At 38.5% G+C, this 14,780-nt stretch overlaps 1 protein-coding gene across 4 annotated transcripts in view; it reads right to left on the bottom strand.

The window, feature by feature from the left end:
* Positions 1-14,780, bottom strand: part of LOC113226817 (E3 ubiquitin-protein ligase Ufd4) — a 46,077-nt gene that overhangs the window by 17,586 nt on the left and 13,711 nt on the right. For all 4 annotated transcript variants that reach the window (XM_026459583.1, XM_026459585.1, XM_026459584.1 and 1 more), the window contains exons 10-21: positions 11,977-12,090; positions 9,792-9,955; positions 9,112-9,276; positions 8,412-8,547; positions 7,707-7,890; positions 4,840-5,014; positions 3,847-4,062; positions 3,462-3,594; positions 2,985-3,115; positions 1,882-1,994; positions 972-1,242; positions 447-651 (exon numbers count right to left, since the gene is read on the bottom strand). In XM_026459583.1, the coding sequence (XP_026315368.1) occupies positions 447-651; positions 972-1,242; positions 1,882-1,994; positions 2,985-3,115; positions 3,462-3,594; positions 3,847-4,062; positions 4,840-5,014; positions 7,707-7,890; positions 8,412-8,547; positions 9,112-9,276; positions 9,792-9,955; positions 11,977-12,090 (2,007 nt within the window). The remainder of the gene's footprint in view (positions 1-446; positions 652-971; positions 1,243-1,881; positions 1,995-2,984; positions 3,116-3,461; positions 3,595-3,846; positions 4,063-4,839; positions 5,015-7,706; positions 7,891-8,411; positions 8,548-9,111; positions 9,277-9,791; positions 9,956-11,976; positions 12,091-14,780) is intronic.

The following is a 14,780-nucleotide window of genomic DNA, read 5'->3' as shown; positions in this document are numbered from 1 at the left end:
GGAGCGCGGGCGAATGAGAGGACAATTTTATTGTTTGTTTGTATGTGGATGTGGCGGTGTGAATGAAATTGGTTAATAAATTAAATTGGGTGTACTTTTTCTACTAGGTTAGTTTAAATATCTGCTGTCCGCTAGCGAAAACACGGGTAAGCGACAAAATATTTTTTAAAGATATCATAAAAAACCATAACCCAGTTTTAGACTATTGAAATTGTTTAATGACATTTCAACTATGCATGGTTAGGGTAAGTTCCGATAAGTCGAACACGTTAACTAATTTCAACTGTTTAAAAGAGAATTTTGTGCTCTATTGTTTGCTGTTTAAAATGGTTATTTGACCATTGGTCACTTAGCCGTGTTTTGCTACGTGGACGGCAGATATGTAGTGTGAGTGTATGTAGAGTGATAGTATTGTTTTATCATTTGAGTTTAGAAGTGTGTAGTACCTTATTCGCTTAGTGAGATGATGCAGAGTGCCAGCAGCTGGTGGCGGTACGTCTCCAGCACCGGCGGCCGCCAGCACGGCGAGCCGTTCGACGCTCTCGAGAACGCTCACGAGCCGCTCGACCATTATTGCACCCGAACGGCATGACTCACGAGATACCCAATCTCGCACTATACGCTCACGTTCATTCACTTGGCCCGGCGCATCTTAGGCAATAAAATGTGGAATTAAGGCACAATTGTATTAATTATTTATTCGCTTATATGTATACTATCAAAAATGGACATTGATGCATTGTTATAGCTTTCCTGACCACATTTGTAAGTCATACTTATTTTTAAAAACCTACAAAACACATAAAAGTATTTAAATTTGGATACAGTTCCCAATTTCCCAATCGATTTTCGTTCTTAATAAATAACAACCACAATGTGCCAGTCGAGCACATCATATCCTGGTGTCTCTATATAGGGATAGGAACCTCGTCATAATCAACGTTCCAGTAGGATCAAGTTTTCACACTTACCATTTGCTTGAGGAGATAGCACTTGAAGCAAAGCCGGGGCTAGACCGGAAGACTGTAGTTCATAAGCAGACAACAACTCATCTCCGCAGAGAAGTTCAGATAGCTGTTCTAAAGCTTCGTTTAGTTCTTGCTGCCAGTCGCCAGTGGGCTGTGTAGCTAGTCGCTGCATTCGAGCAAGAAGAGCTCGGAGTCGAGCAACCGGGGGACGTGGTTGTCTAGTAGCAGCGCTCGCCAAGTGACGTGAATATAAGGCACGAGCGCGTTCGCCCACCTAGACATACATTATAACAATAACATAACGGTCCTGTAAGTGATTCCATTTTTTTTTTTTTTGTTTTACAATACCAAGTGACAAGCAAGTAGGCAAGATTGTTTTAGTTTTGTTAAATCATTAGACGCATAGGCTTCCTAAACTTAGACGGAAGGATATATTGCACATGAAAGCAAATACTGTCTATCTCAAATTTGTGGAATTAAGAAAATATAATTTGAAAAAAAAATGCTGAATAGACCTTATTGCGAATTTTTTTTCTACAATATTAAGTGACGGGACGAACAAGTCGTGCGCCTGATGCTAAGCTACACGTCTGTCCATAATAGTTGCAGTGCCACTCAGAGCTTTAAATCGCAAAGATCTGAGGGGCACTGCCACTGCGCCCGTCACCCCGAGACATAAGGTGACAAGTCCCATGTACCTGTAATTTCACCAGCACCCTTACCCTTCCAAACCGGAACGCAGTAATATCCCCCTATACGTAAGAGACGAACAAACGAAAATTAAGTAGTGCTACAGTCTCGCGACATGATTTTTATTAATGAATCGTAACGTAATCCTAGATTCATACTAAGAAGTGACGTTCAGGAGATAATGAAAAATTATTCAAGTAACCCAAAGGTTTGTTTTTTTTACCTGAGCTTTCAACGCCTCTGTCTTAGCCGAGAGCCGAGTCCTGCTTTGACTGGCGTTGGCAATGTTGGCCGCCGCTGCTCTACGATCAGCCCAACCGCTTGCTAACTCTGGACCTATCAAAATAAAAAATCCATTGGGGTTTCTAATTTACAACGTAATATACTTATTGTGAACATTGAAAGTATCGCGTTACAGTAAAAACTTACTAATTAAATTAATGTAAGCTTCATTCAAATTGTGTTCGCAAATATGCAGTGGTCGAATTTAAAGTTGATTGCTGTTAGCTACGCAGACGGGAGTAAAAGCTAGTTATAAATAGAAACGAAGTCATCGTTCGATAGATAACAAATAAAATCGAGTTAGAATTTTGTTGAAAACTTATTTACAACACGACATAGAGCAAGAAATAAATGAAAACAACTTTTTTGAAGAAAACTGTGCTAAAGCACAATTATTTCTTAATATGTATCGGCAATCTTCGGATTTCCAAAAGCTCCTGAATACAAATTAAAAATGTCTAGTAGTTATGAGATTTATCATCTATTTAATAATATAATAGACACGCAGTCATCGAGTATATAACCAGAAATAGAGATGAAATGTCATTTTATATGTTTGAAAACTGTTCTGCCATATCGTTAGGGTGACAAGTGCGCTACGATTGGCCAGCCCGAACTCGAAACAATTGACGGGTGTAGTCATTTGTTTCACTTCAAATCGACCAGTTTAACTTGAGCTTTGCTTTAGTGGGTTATATGTAATTGCAAAATTACATATTTAATTACCAATGAAATGTGATTACGTTTGTTTTGTAATTAGATGTTTTGCTGTTTTTCCCACACCACCGAATGGAACTACCCCATTGTTAGAGAACTTATCATTATTACAATAAATACAGAATATTTTTGGAATATACGAAGACGTACACACAGGTCAGTTGTTGGCACTGTACTATTTCAGTTTTCTTATTTGTGATTTCAGCGCAAACGAGAGTTGACATTTAAAAGTGATAAGGCCCATTTACCTGATGAGTTGCCAGGGAAGGATGGGCCTTATTTCGTCTCTATTTCTAGTTATACACTCGGTGCATTCAATACACATACCTAAAAATGTTTCAGCTGTGAAAGTGTGTTTAGTGCCTCTGTTAGACTCGAAGATAAAGCCTGGCAAGTCTTCCCTTAGGATGGTTGTTTGCTGCTGTCCATCTGTATTGTGTATGTGCAGCTCCTTTTCCCTAAGAATATAAGTTATTAGCTATAATCATTGACTTACAATTATATGGACGTCGGGTCCGCGCTAAAAAGTGCCCGCACTTGTAAGGCGCTAAAATCGTATACAGAGCGCGACACTCCGCTTTAGTCTTCATTTGTTCTACGGACAGCGCGATACTGCGATGACATAACAATTTAAATTTCGAATAGGTTGACTTGGGACATTTTTTTCGTGGTTTTTGTATTAGACCCGTCGTCTATTTATTTGTAAGTCAATGGCTATAATAGTAATAAACTTAGACTTTTTTCGATTTAGGACAATTTAGAGATTCTAAATTGATATTTCAAAAACCAGATGCACACACTCACTTCTTGCAAGACAAGGCCCAATTCCCGAGAATAAGTTTATTAGGCCCAGGCTTGGATAGAATAGACTGAGGTACAGAATTCTTAACTGACGCTCTTGCCCGTTGCAATTTGTCTATAAACTCGCCGCGGTTCTCTGTAACAAACAAAATTGTCAATTAAAACTACAAGTTATTATTAATTGTGACACAAAAAAGTCCAGAAAGCAACTGGCAAAATTGTTAAAAGTATATATAATTATAAGTATAAGTAGATACTTATACATACGATACGTAGAATATGACAGTTTATAGATATAAACTGTTATATTCTACTAAATATAACAAGAGTTTTCAGTTCACACAAGTCAATTTTAAAATGCATATTATGTAATATAAAGTGTATTTACCAGTATTATCAGTCTGATGCTCAGGACTACCACTAGAATACATCGTTGCGAGCTTGCCATCGAGCAGGAACCGGAACCACCCGTTGCTGCCGGTGCTGAGTTCGAGTGCCGCCGCGTCACTCCATACGTACAGTGCGTCACGTCCGCGACACACGGACCATTCGCCCCAAGAGTATGCTACCCCGCTGGCTAGGCACATCGCGTCTTCACTACTCCCTACACACACAATTTTCTTAAGTTTTTATTAAATTTAATTAGTTGCCTGACTCAAATAAATAAATAAAATTAAATTAGTAAATAACTGTGTAAAAGTGTACTTTAATAGCGGGACAAAGCTACTTTTTTTCATAATATCAAGTGACGGGACGAAAAAGTCGTGCGCCTGATGGTAAGCTACACGCCTGTCCATAACAGCTGCAGTGCCACTCAGAGCTTTAAATCGCAAAGATCTGAGGGGCACGGCCACTACGCCCGTCACCCCGAGACATAAGTTGACAAGTCCCATGTACCTGTAATTTCACCAGCACCCTTACCCTTCAAAACCGGAACGCAGTAATGCTTACATTACTACTTGGCGGCAGAAATAGGTAAGGTGACAGTACTTCCCTGGACGAACTCTTTCACAAGCTCTACTGCTACTAACTACAGTACTTCTAAATTACCGCTGCACGCTAAAAATCTATCAACTAATTTATAATTTTGATAAAAAAAATTATTACGTAAATATGCAATTTACAATTATATTTTCATGTTGTGATGAAAATAATTCATTTTAATCAAAGTTTTTAATTACGTCAGGTGTCCTCGGACCAGATACTTTCGATACAGAGCTGTGTAATAGATATACAAGATGATTTTATTTATATATCTTTTACACCAAGACAAATAATAAGAGAATTCATAATAACCTTTAAACTTTACAATATATTAAACGTAGCACTAAAATCAATTTTCTGCAAAAAAAAAAATTGTCTAAACGCACGCTAAACGTACCTGCAGCACAAGCATTTTCACTGTCGGAAGACGCCAGAGAGGCCGGCGCGGAAGCTAAAGCTTCCACCTTGCTGAAGACCCCGAGTCTTGCAAACTGCTCCAAGTAGATGTCCGACGCTTTAACCATCAGCTCTTCAGCTATGCCCAGTACTATGAGGTGGCCGTCATCGTCATCCTATTTTTAATAATTTCATATTATTTTCACAGGTATAAAAAATATTTATAAGAAAATCTTAATTGGAATGCTAACTTACGTTTTTTACTGAAATTAAATAAGCAACCAATTCTTATACCAACAGTTGTCTGGTATACAAAAAAATATTTATAATATACAGTACCCTAATAGACATGCTAACTGCGATGTGACAGTCACAGAAAAAATACAATTTTTACAAGGTAAAGACAACACAAAGCAATCAAAGGAATATTAACACATTGAACACAAAACCAGGAATCAATGCAAGTAAATTTCGATGGTGTGATTTCTTCACAATAAATGCAATGCATTAAAAAATCAAGTGATACATGTAAAGAACAAGAAACGTTCCATACCAGGTCTCGGTATGTTTATTAGTATAAAAATATTAAGTACTGTGATTATGACTATGTCTAATATGGCAATTAGAAAGCTCAGCATTTTGTTGGCAACATGGTAGGAATCCTCGTTTTTATAAGTGATTACGATAATGAAATCCGTACAATGTTCTAACATTGCGGCTCTAAACAAAGGAAAGACGAATTTAAATTTTACAAACTTTTCTGTCTAATCCAATGTTTTGTTTCGTTTAAACATGTGTCATGGTTTAAATAATTATCAAAGTTCACCCTTAGATGGCTGGTTGTTAAAGAATAATAAGGAACCTGTGTTATCGTTAAGAACCGCTACTATCGTAGTAGCGGCTTTTTATATTGTTGAACAGTTTTTCATTAACGACGGCTATGTTGTGATATGTTTTAACAAAAAGCCACGTGCTTGCAATTGACTGTTGCGAATGAAGGAAAACAAGTTGCCAGAATTGTTAATTCCATTCTTACAAATTATTTACTTATCACAGACGAGTGTCAGTTTACGTAACATTTATGTCGCTATATCTATCTCGTGTACGCTGCACACGAGATAATTTCAAAGAGATTTTTCTGACGATATTCAACAACAAATTGATTGAACAAAGAGCCCATCAAATTATTTAATTCTTATATTTATTAATACAAAGATAAGAAAGAGTACTAAGAAAAAATTCCATCGATCCGGCTGGATTCGAACCAGCGTCTTTGGGCAAACCGTGCCAGACGGTATGCAAACTAAGACACGGAACGAACTAGGGGACCTTACGAATTTTTCTGTGTTTATTGCAGATCTTTGTTATTGGTTTATGATACCTTTATGTAAAGGTGTTTCTTAGTGTTCGATATGTGTATTAATAATTATAATTATAACAAACTAGTAATTTCACAAAAATAATTGATTAACATGAAGGTCAAATATCGTAATATTCAATAAACTTAATAACAAAATAGTCAATTGTTGTTATGTGAAACGATAATAAAAAAAAACTATTTCATTGATAAGGGAAATAAATAGAGAGGCCATTTGGCAATTTTTTCAATCAACTTGTTATTCTTGTTGAAATTATCCAGTGTGCAGCGCGACATTACTGTTACGTAAACCGACTCAGTTAAGCGGTGGGCCTGTACCTTACTATCTTAACAGGAAACACTCGGAATAATATGTAACGTACTGTATCAACCCCATATACATACAGGTCTCAAATATTTTTTTTATGTGAACAAAGACGGGACGAACAAATCGTTCGCCTGGTGGTAAGCGACACGCCTGTCCATATCAGGTGCAGCGCCACTCAGAACTTTATATTGCAAAGAGCTGAGGGGCACTGCCACTGCGCCCGTTATCAACGAAGTAACGCAGTAATGCTCGCATTACCGCTTGGCGGAAAAAATAGGTAAGGTACTTCCTTGAATGAACTCTTTCACAAGCTCTACTTCTAATAAAAAAGTTATCCTCAAATTACAAATGAGACAGAGATGTAACTCATCAGTGTGAGCTGTGAACACACTAATACACTATGTCCTATGATGCATGATATGTGAAGTGGGCCGTGTAAATAGTCTGGGTGTATCAAAATGGCAGAGGAGTTTTGTGAACGTCGAATAAGTTTTGGGTTTGGTCGATGAGGTTAAAGGAATGTTTAGAGCCGCAAGTTAATCGCTAGAGCAGCACTCGGTGGGATCACACCATCGGAACGTTACCGCTGGCGGTCGGATATAGCGGCTGCGCAGGTACCGCGGCTGCGAGCGCCTCGGCATCGACTCGCCCTGATATACCAACTATGTTACTTATTGATTCCATATGGAGTAGCTGTTTCATTCTGGCGTTTGTGGCGTTAGCTTGTAAATGTCACTAGTGGGAAAAAAATCCGAGGGACAAGTATAAAGACACTGCAAGACCTTTACTGACTTTAAAATTATTAGGTTGATACGACGAAGTAACAAAATCCTAATGGATATTTAAACACTGCCACCATTTTCTGATTTAGTGACTGTAAAATTGCAGAACGTACACTACAGTATTTGTGAGAAAATAAGTTACCTCAAAGATTAGCTTCAAAGTCGGTACATAACATGAAGCAACAAACAACAAACCTTAATGCCACACTGACCCGAATGATACAACGGGCGTCCACATTAAAGTTTTACATTGGTTGAACACAGTTTTAAAATTATGATTCTCCCACAAACCGCCCGAAAAAACTTCGAGAAGTCTCACTTACGGGGGTCAAGTGGTAAGAGCAACGTAAGAAAATTTGAGCGGCTTACACCTGTGTGACATAAGCAAGGAAAAAACTTACGAGGTTGTCGATAACCGCAGCGACGAGCTGCGTCAAGAGCGCGGCCGTGCCGCGCGTGGAAAGAGCCCGCAGCAGCGGCGCCGGTGCATAGTGTACCATCTTACGCACAAGCGACAGGCACGCGCGGCGGACGCCGGCGCCGCCTGCGCCGAGGTAACGTGCACAGAACACTGGCACCAGCCGCCTGTTAAACATAAAGATAAAATCTAAGGCACCCTGTTAACAATCCTGTTGCTTGTCAACGCGCCCACACACACCAGCCACAATAGTTTTTTTTTTCCTATAGTACAACTACATTTTTATTACAATAACTCATTGACTTACAATTATATGGACGTCGGGTCCGCGCTAAAAAGTGTCCGCACTTTTAAGGCGCTAAAATCGTATACAGAGCGCGACACTCCGCTTTAGTCTTCATTTGTTCTACGGACAGCGCGATACTGCGATGACATAACAATTTAAATTTCGAATAGGTTGCCTTGGGACATTTTTTTCGTGGTTTTTGTATTAGACCCGTCGTCCATTTATTTGTAAGTCAATGCAATAACTAGACACATTAACTACTACACACAACTACACTACAATTTTGTATTGTTAATGTGCTATTAAGAAAATTTCTTTTTTTTAACATACACAAGTTTACATAATCAATTATATATACTAAAAGAACTAAGCTTGTTATGCATTGTATATATTAGAACTTACTCTAAGTATACAGCAGCCATTTCTTTGTCACCAGTTTCGGGAAAGTCATCTTCATTGGACGAGGTTGGGGAATCGTGATTGCCAACTACGAGCCATTCGCCAGGACATTGCAATATCGCTGCTACTTCTCTATGTCCTGAACAAAAATAAAGTATTTAATTTCTGTTTGTACACAGAATTTTGAGCTTTATTAACAAAATTTAAAATTCCAGGTTGCCAGAAGCTGAATGAAGAGTACTATTACTCTTAGTCTCTGTTATATTATTCTTCATTTATACAATCATACAATCTAACATTTGCGTTTTTAACAGAAGAAAAAAAATCCAAAATTACTTTCTAGTATATGCAATACAATAAAATAAAATATGAACAAAGACTGCGTCGCGATTGATTTTCATACAAAATGATATTACTATTTTCTCCCACTAGGCCTGCTTTTTATTTATTTTACCTTCCACAATAACAAAATACATTCTTTTCCGATGTCGAATACCATAATGAGACATATATAACCATTTCAAAAATAATGAAAATCGATCAAATCTGTGCTTGTGGGCGACAACGATTTCGCTATAAGTGGATTAAAATGGCGTCCTGGTATACAAACAGCTGATTGATAAATAATAAAACAAACATGTCAATCTTTATGACTTGGCTACAGATGACTATGAAGTACGTTAAATTTATTATATCTGCATACCTTGATCGTGACGTTCTCTAGCTTTATCAAGTGGAGTCTTTCCGTCCTCGTCCCTGAGATCAGCGTTGGCACCGTACCGCAGCAACACTTTGGCAATGGCTGGCCTACCGAAGCACGCCGCGTAGTGTAGAGATGAACTGCGCTGGCCACGATTTACATCGGCACCTATTATGGAAATAGACTCTTGTGCGTTACAGTGGTCATTCGAGCTGCATTGACAACACAGTTAGTCGCATCGACAATGATGATATTCTTGTGGTTAATAACTCCAACTATTCCCGGAGTGCCCCATCGGTACCATCAACTTACTGAGTCGAATCTTCAACGCTAAAGCTAATCACGATTTACGGACTTATTAATAAAAACATAATAATAATTAGCCTATAAAGTCCAACTGCTGGGCACAGACCTCCTTTGACAATGAGAGAGCTTGGGATGTAGTACCCATGCGGGCACAATTCCTTTGCAGGTTTCTTCACGATGTTTTCCTTCAACGAAAAGCTCGTGAAACGAAAAAAAATAAATTTCGCACATAAATTCCGAAAACTCAGAGATGTAACATCGGATTCAAACTCAGGACCCTCTAAATGAGAGGCGGTAGGTCAAACCATTAGGCTGCCATGGCTTTTTATGCTTGTTAATAAAATTAAAGTACAAAATAATAATGTGTAAGAACCAACCTTTTTCACAAAGAAACTCGACCATTTCCTTGGTGCCGAACGCAGCGGCCCAGTTGAGCAACGTTTGGCCCACGTCGTCCGTGAAATTTACGTCTACCGCGCCGCTGGACACCGCCGCTAGCAAAGCGTCCGTGTCCTTGCCTCTAATGCAGTCGATTAATTGTCTGCAATACGCAGGTTATTTAATTCAAAATAGGATGCGAATAGTTTCAACAGTGCACATCGAATTAATAGCTCGAAGTAAAAGTAGTCATTCCTAACCGTAATCATGGACGAATAACTCAAGAGGACTGCTAATCTCCAGTGCTCAAGATCGTAGCTCTGAAGGCGTACAGATACGGAAGGCTGGAAATAGTTTATATTATGTGTATAAGTGAGGTTTTTCCTTGTGATATTATTGAAATATTGATCATGAGCAAAAATAATTTGAAAACTATGGTTGTCAATAGATAGCATTGTGTGTTAACATACAAATTTATAAATTAACGCTCCCTAATATGGGTAGACGGCGCTAATCCAAAACAAAATAAAAGAGCCAGCACAATCCATAAAAAATATGTGCCATAAACGCCATCTAATTGATTTGTTTGCTATCACTAGACATGAGGATGCGTTAAAATTAGCCGCTGTGAGACGCGCTGCAGCAGCGCTGCAGCTGCGCGGCAGCCACGGGACTGTCACTTTTCATACAATTTCTAGAGGCGCTGCTACCGCGCGGCGGCCACGCTACTGTCGCGCTGCAGTCAAGCTCGATTGCAGTCACGGTTCAAGTATTCAAGTATTCAAGTATTCAAGTATTTATTTGCAACTAAGTGTACAATTAATACATAGTAGGTCTTATGCTAATTTGTGCTTATAACTTAGTAACCCTTTATTCAGGTATTGCAAATGTAGAGTAGAGGGCTATATTTTACTCTTAAAACTAATAAATTTAACAATTAAACATTTCTATTACTAATATTTATCGCAATTACAATAGATTTAAAAGATAGGTACCTAAATAATAATGTTTTAATAATTATTTATCATTCAAGTATTCGTAAAGTGTGTAGAAGCTTTTATCTATTAAATACTGTTTTATCTGTTTATTGAATGTTTTTAAATTTTGTTCATTTTTAATATGTTGAGGTAATTTATTATATATCTTGATGGCCATGTAAAGTGAGGTGTACATGTTAATTTTTCCAATTAACCACGATGCATGAAAATTGAATCGAAAAATTTATAGAGAATGTAAAACAACACCCTGCAATATGGAATAGTAGTTCCGCCAGTTATTTGAATCGACTGGAATTTAAAAAAGGCATGGGAAAATTTATGCCTAAAATTTATTGACAATTATGTTACTGAAAGTGTAACTGAAAAAAACATAGCAGGTGTCGCGTCCAGCCTCCATAGATGACCAGATTGACAGGCCACAAAGACAGATTTATTTGACTGACAGGAATTCGAAATTAGACCGACTTTGTTTTGGACAAACGACGCCGACCGATCTTCCTTTCTTTAACAAAGGAAGACGAGGGCATTCCTGACTCAACCTCCGACGTAAGCAGACGACTTCTCCTGACTAAATTGTACAGACAGACCGTACAGCAGGTGAGTCATTTTTAATACCTATTTATGAAGTGTGTGCCCCAAAAACTAGGTAAAAGTAATGTTTATTCGTCAGAATCCATCGCGTAACTAAGTCGAAAGATAAAGCATCACTAAAAATTTGGTCCCATTTCAGCAGCGCGACAGTCGCGCGGCTGCAGCGTTTCTAACAGCGGCTAATTTGGACGCGGCCTAAGAGTAGCTTTGATAAATAGCAGTTGGCCAATGTAAAACAAATTAGTTACAAAAATAACAAATAGCTATTTTTGTAACGGTATACTCGTCGCGATATCTGGTCTACCAATAGGTACTAAATACCCGACCACGCTATCTTGTATCACGATTACAGTCCTATTGTGTTATTAGTCGATGCCGTAACTAATATATCTAAAGATTGTCAACCCTTTCACTTTTTAGTAGTGTAAAAAAAGAGCAACAATATTTGTAGACTTGTCGTATTAAACTGCAGAAATAGTACTCACAGAATCACCTTCTACGTACTGTAGATTTGTATTTTTTTTTTTTTGGAATATACGACGTCAATAAAGCGCGTTAGTCGCGAATAGATACTATTAAGAACTTCAATACAAACCTATGCGATTTATCGCCTCTGGGGCCAGTACTACCCGTGCCGCCGCCACTGGAGCCTTCGCCACTCGCGCCACTACTGGAACCTGACGCTGAGCCAGCACCGCGATTTGAACCACTGATAAAAAAATAAACTATATTTAGAACATGAAATGTCATTAACAATAAATAGCAACAAATTAGACAATAGTTCGTAAAAGCAAAAGATTATACTGGTTGAAATAAAATTTCGAAAACTCGATAGCAAAACGACTAGCACTATAAGCGCTCGATTACCGATAGGACCACTTTGAAATACGAACTTTTCTAATTAGGTTCTGGTCATCGAGCATATAACCAAACATAGATACGAAATGTCCTTTAATTTGTTTGAAAACTATTCTGCCATATCATTACGATGACAACTGCACCCCCGATTGGCCAGCCCGAATTCGAAACAATAGACGGGTGTAGCCAATTGTTTCTCTCAAATCGACCAGTTTAACTTCAGCTTTGACGACATTGAAAAATTTTAGTTTAGTTGTTGTTTTTTTTTACCGATGTAATGTGATTCCGTTTGTTTTGTAATTAGATGTTTTGCTGTTTTTCCCACACCACCGAATGGAACTGGCCCATTGTTAGAGATATTATCTTTATTACAATAAATACAGAATATTTTTAGAATTTTTGGAGGCACACAGGTCAGTTGTTGGCGCTGTACTATTTCAGGTTTCTAATTTGTGATTTCAGAGCAAACGAGAGTTGATATTTAAAAGTGATATCAATACCATTTGACTAATGAGATGCCAGGAATGGATGGCTCTTACTTCGTCTCTATTTCTGGTTATATACTCGATGGTTCTGGTTATGTTTTCTAGGTAATATACCCGGACTTTATTTCATTACTCTGCTACAGGGGTCGGCAGATTGTGGCTCGCAAGTCACATGCGGCTCTTTGGCCTCTTGAGTGTCGCTCTGCCACAAAATACCGATACAGACCCACGCACGGCTTTTTTATTAAGTATACAAACACAAATCATTTTATGCAGAACAGTTATTAATAATAATTTACATTACTTTAATATTTTATTTCATTTATTTTATTATCAAGAATAATAAAATAAAAATACTACGTTCATTCATAATTAAATAGTGTCAATTAAAATTACTAATAAAAAAAAATCAGTTTTTGATTGATAGGATCAAAATAACGGAGTATTATTGATTGCTGAAACATCATCTATTTTCCAGCCTCTTTGATAGAAGTTTAATTTTTTTTATGTAAAGTAGGGACGCAAGCGAGCTACTAGATGGGAGGTGATCATCGTCACCCATGGACATCTGCAAAATCTAATGAGCTGCCTACGCGTTGCCAGACTTTGAGAGCCCTGTCGACACGCTTTTAGAAGAACTCCATATCATAGCGCAAAGGAATTACTTCAGGAAGAAAATACTTCATTTTTAAGTTAAGATTGAAATTAAGCGCGAGAAACTTTGCTTCATCATGCCAAAATAATCAATTCGGTATTGTGTACACCCGTATGTCACTATTTTACAAAGTTAATTATTTGGCTTCCCAAGGAGCACACTTTAAACGTCTTAAAACTGTTATATCTATAAACAGTCTTAATATGGTATAGATTTAGATAATAGTTCTCTATAAATGGTTTTAGAAAAAAGAAGTTGTTCTTATAGACTTATTTCACTCAAGTCCAAATTTTAAAACCTTCTCAATACCAAACAACTTAATTAAGTGTAATCTCTCTTAAGATTTACTCTTATAGTCCTTATTTTAAGTTCATCTGTAGAACAACTGATTATTTTTAGTAAAATTGTTCTATACACATCCAGTAAAGCCTATTAATACTCTAAAAACTAGTGTTCTTAAGTTTATTCTAGATATATTTAATTTATAGACATTCTGTAGTGTTTGTACTTATTGACAAACACGTTATAGCGCGTCTTCAGTAGATTTTATTTAAAAACATACTACAATTAGGGTTTTTACTCTATTGGACGTTGTAAGAGTTTATGCAAAATGGATAAAGTAAAGAATACTAAAAGATCTGGTGGAGGTGGTAAACCTTAGATATTAAGTCACATCATTCGATACAATCAGCGTTGCCAATGCCAATTGTTCAAAATCCCCAAAAATCACTATAATAATAATAACGTATACAATACAATCAACATAGCTCCGCACTAGCAGTGTTGGGCGTTAATCAATTAAATTTCAATCAATAATTCAATCAGATTAAGAAATCAATTCAATTGAAATCAATTGCAATTAAATCAATTGCGACGCGTCGCAATTGATTTAATTGCTATTGATTTTAATTGCAATTGATTTCAATTGAATTGATTTTAATTGCAATTAAATTTGTAATTAAAATCAATTCCGGCCGGTTGGGGGCCCCGGTTGGGAACCCCGGTTGGAGGCCCCGGTTGGGAGCCCCGGTTGGAGGCCCCGGTTGGGGGCGCCGGTTGGGAACCCCGCTTGGGGGCCCCGGTTGGGATCCCCGGTTGGGGGCCCGGTTGGGGGGCCCGGTTGGGGCCTAGGTTGGGGCCCCGGTTGGGGTCCCGGTTGGGGGGCCCAGTTGTGGGGCCCGGTTGGGGGCCCCAGTTGGGGGCCCCGGTTGGAGGCCCGGTTGGGGGGCCCGGTTGGAGACCCGGTCGGGGCCCCCGGTTGGAGACCCCGGTTGGGGCCCCGGTTGGAGACCTTAACTGGGCCCCGAACTGGGCCCTAACCCGGCCCCCCAACCGGGTCCCCCAACCGGGGCCCCAAAGAGGGCCCCCCAACCGGGTCCCCAACCGGGCCCCCCAACCGGG

Source organism: Hyposmocoma kahamanoa, unplaced genomic scaffold, assembly GCF_003589595.1.
Source record: "Hyposmocoma kahamanoa isolate Upper Pololo Valley unplaced genomic scaffold, ASM358959v1 202, whole genome shotgun sequence".
NCBI lineage: Eukaryota > Metazoa > Arthropoda > Insecta > Lepidoptera > Cosmopterigidae > Hyposmocoma > Hyposmocoma kahamanoa.
This window is presented reverse-complemented; position numbering and strand designations above follow the sequence as displayed.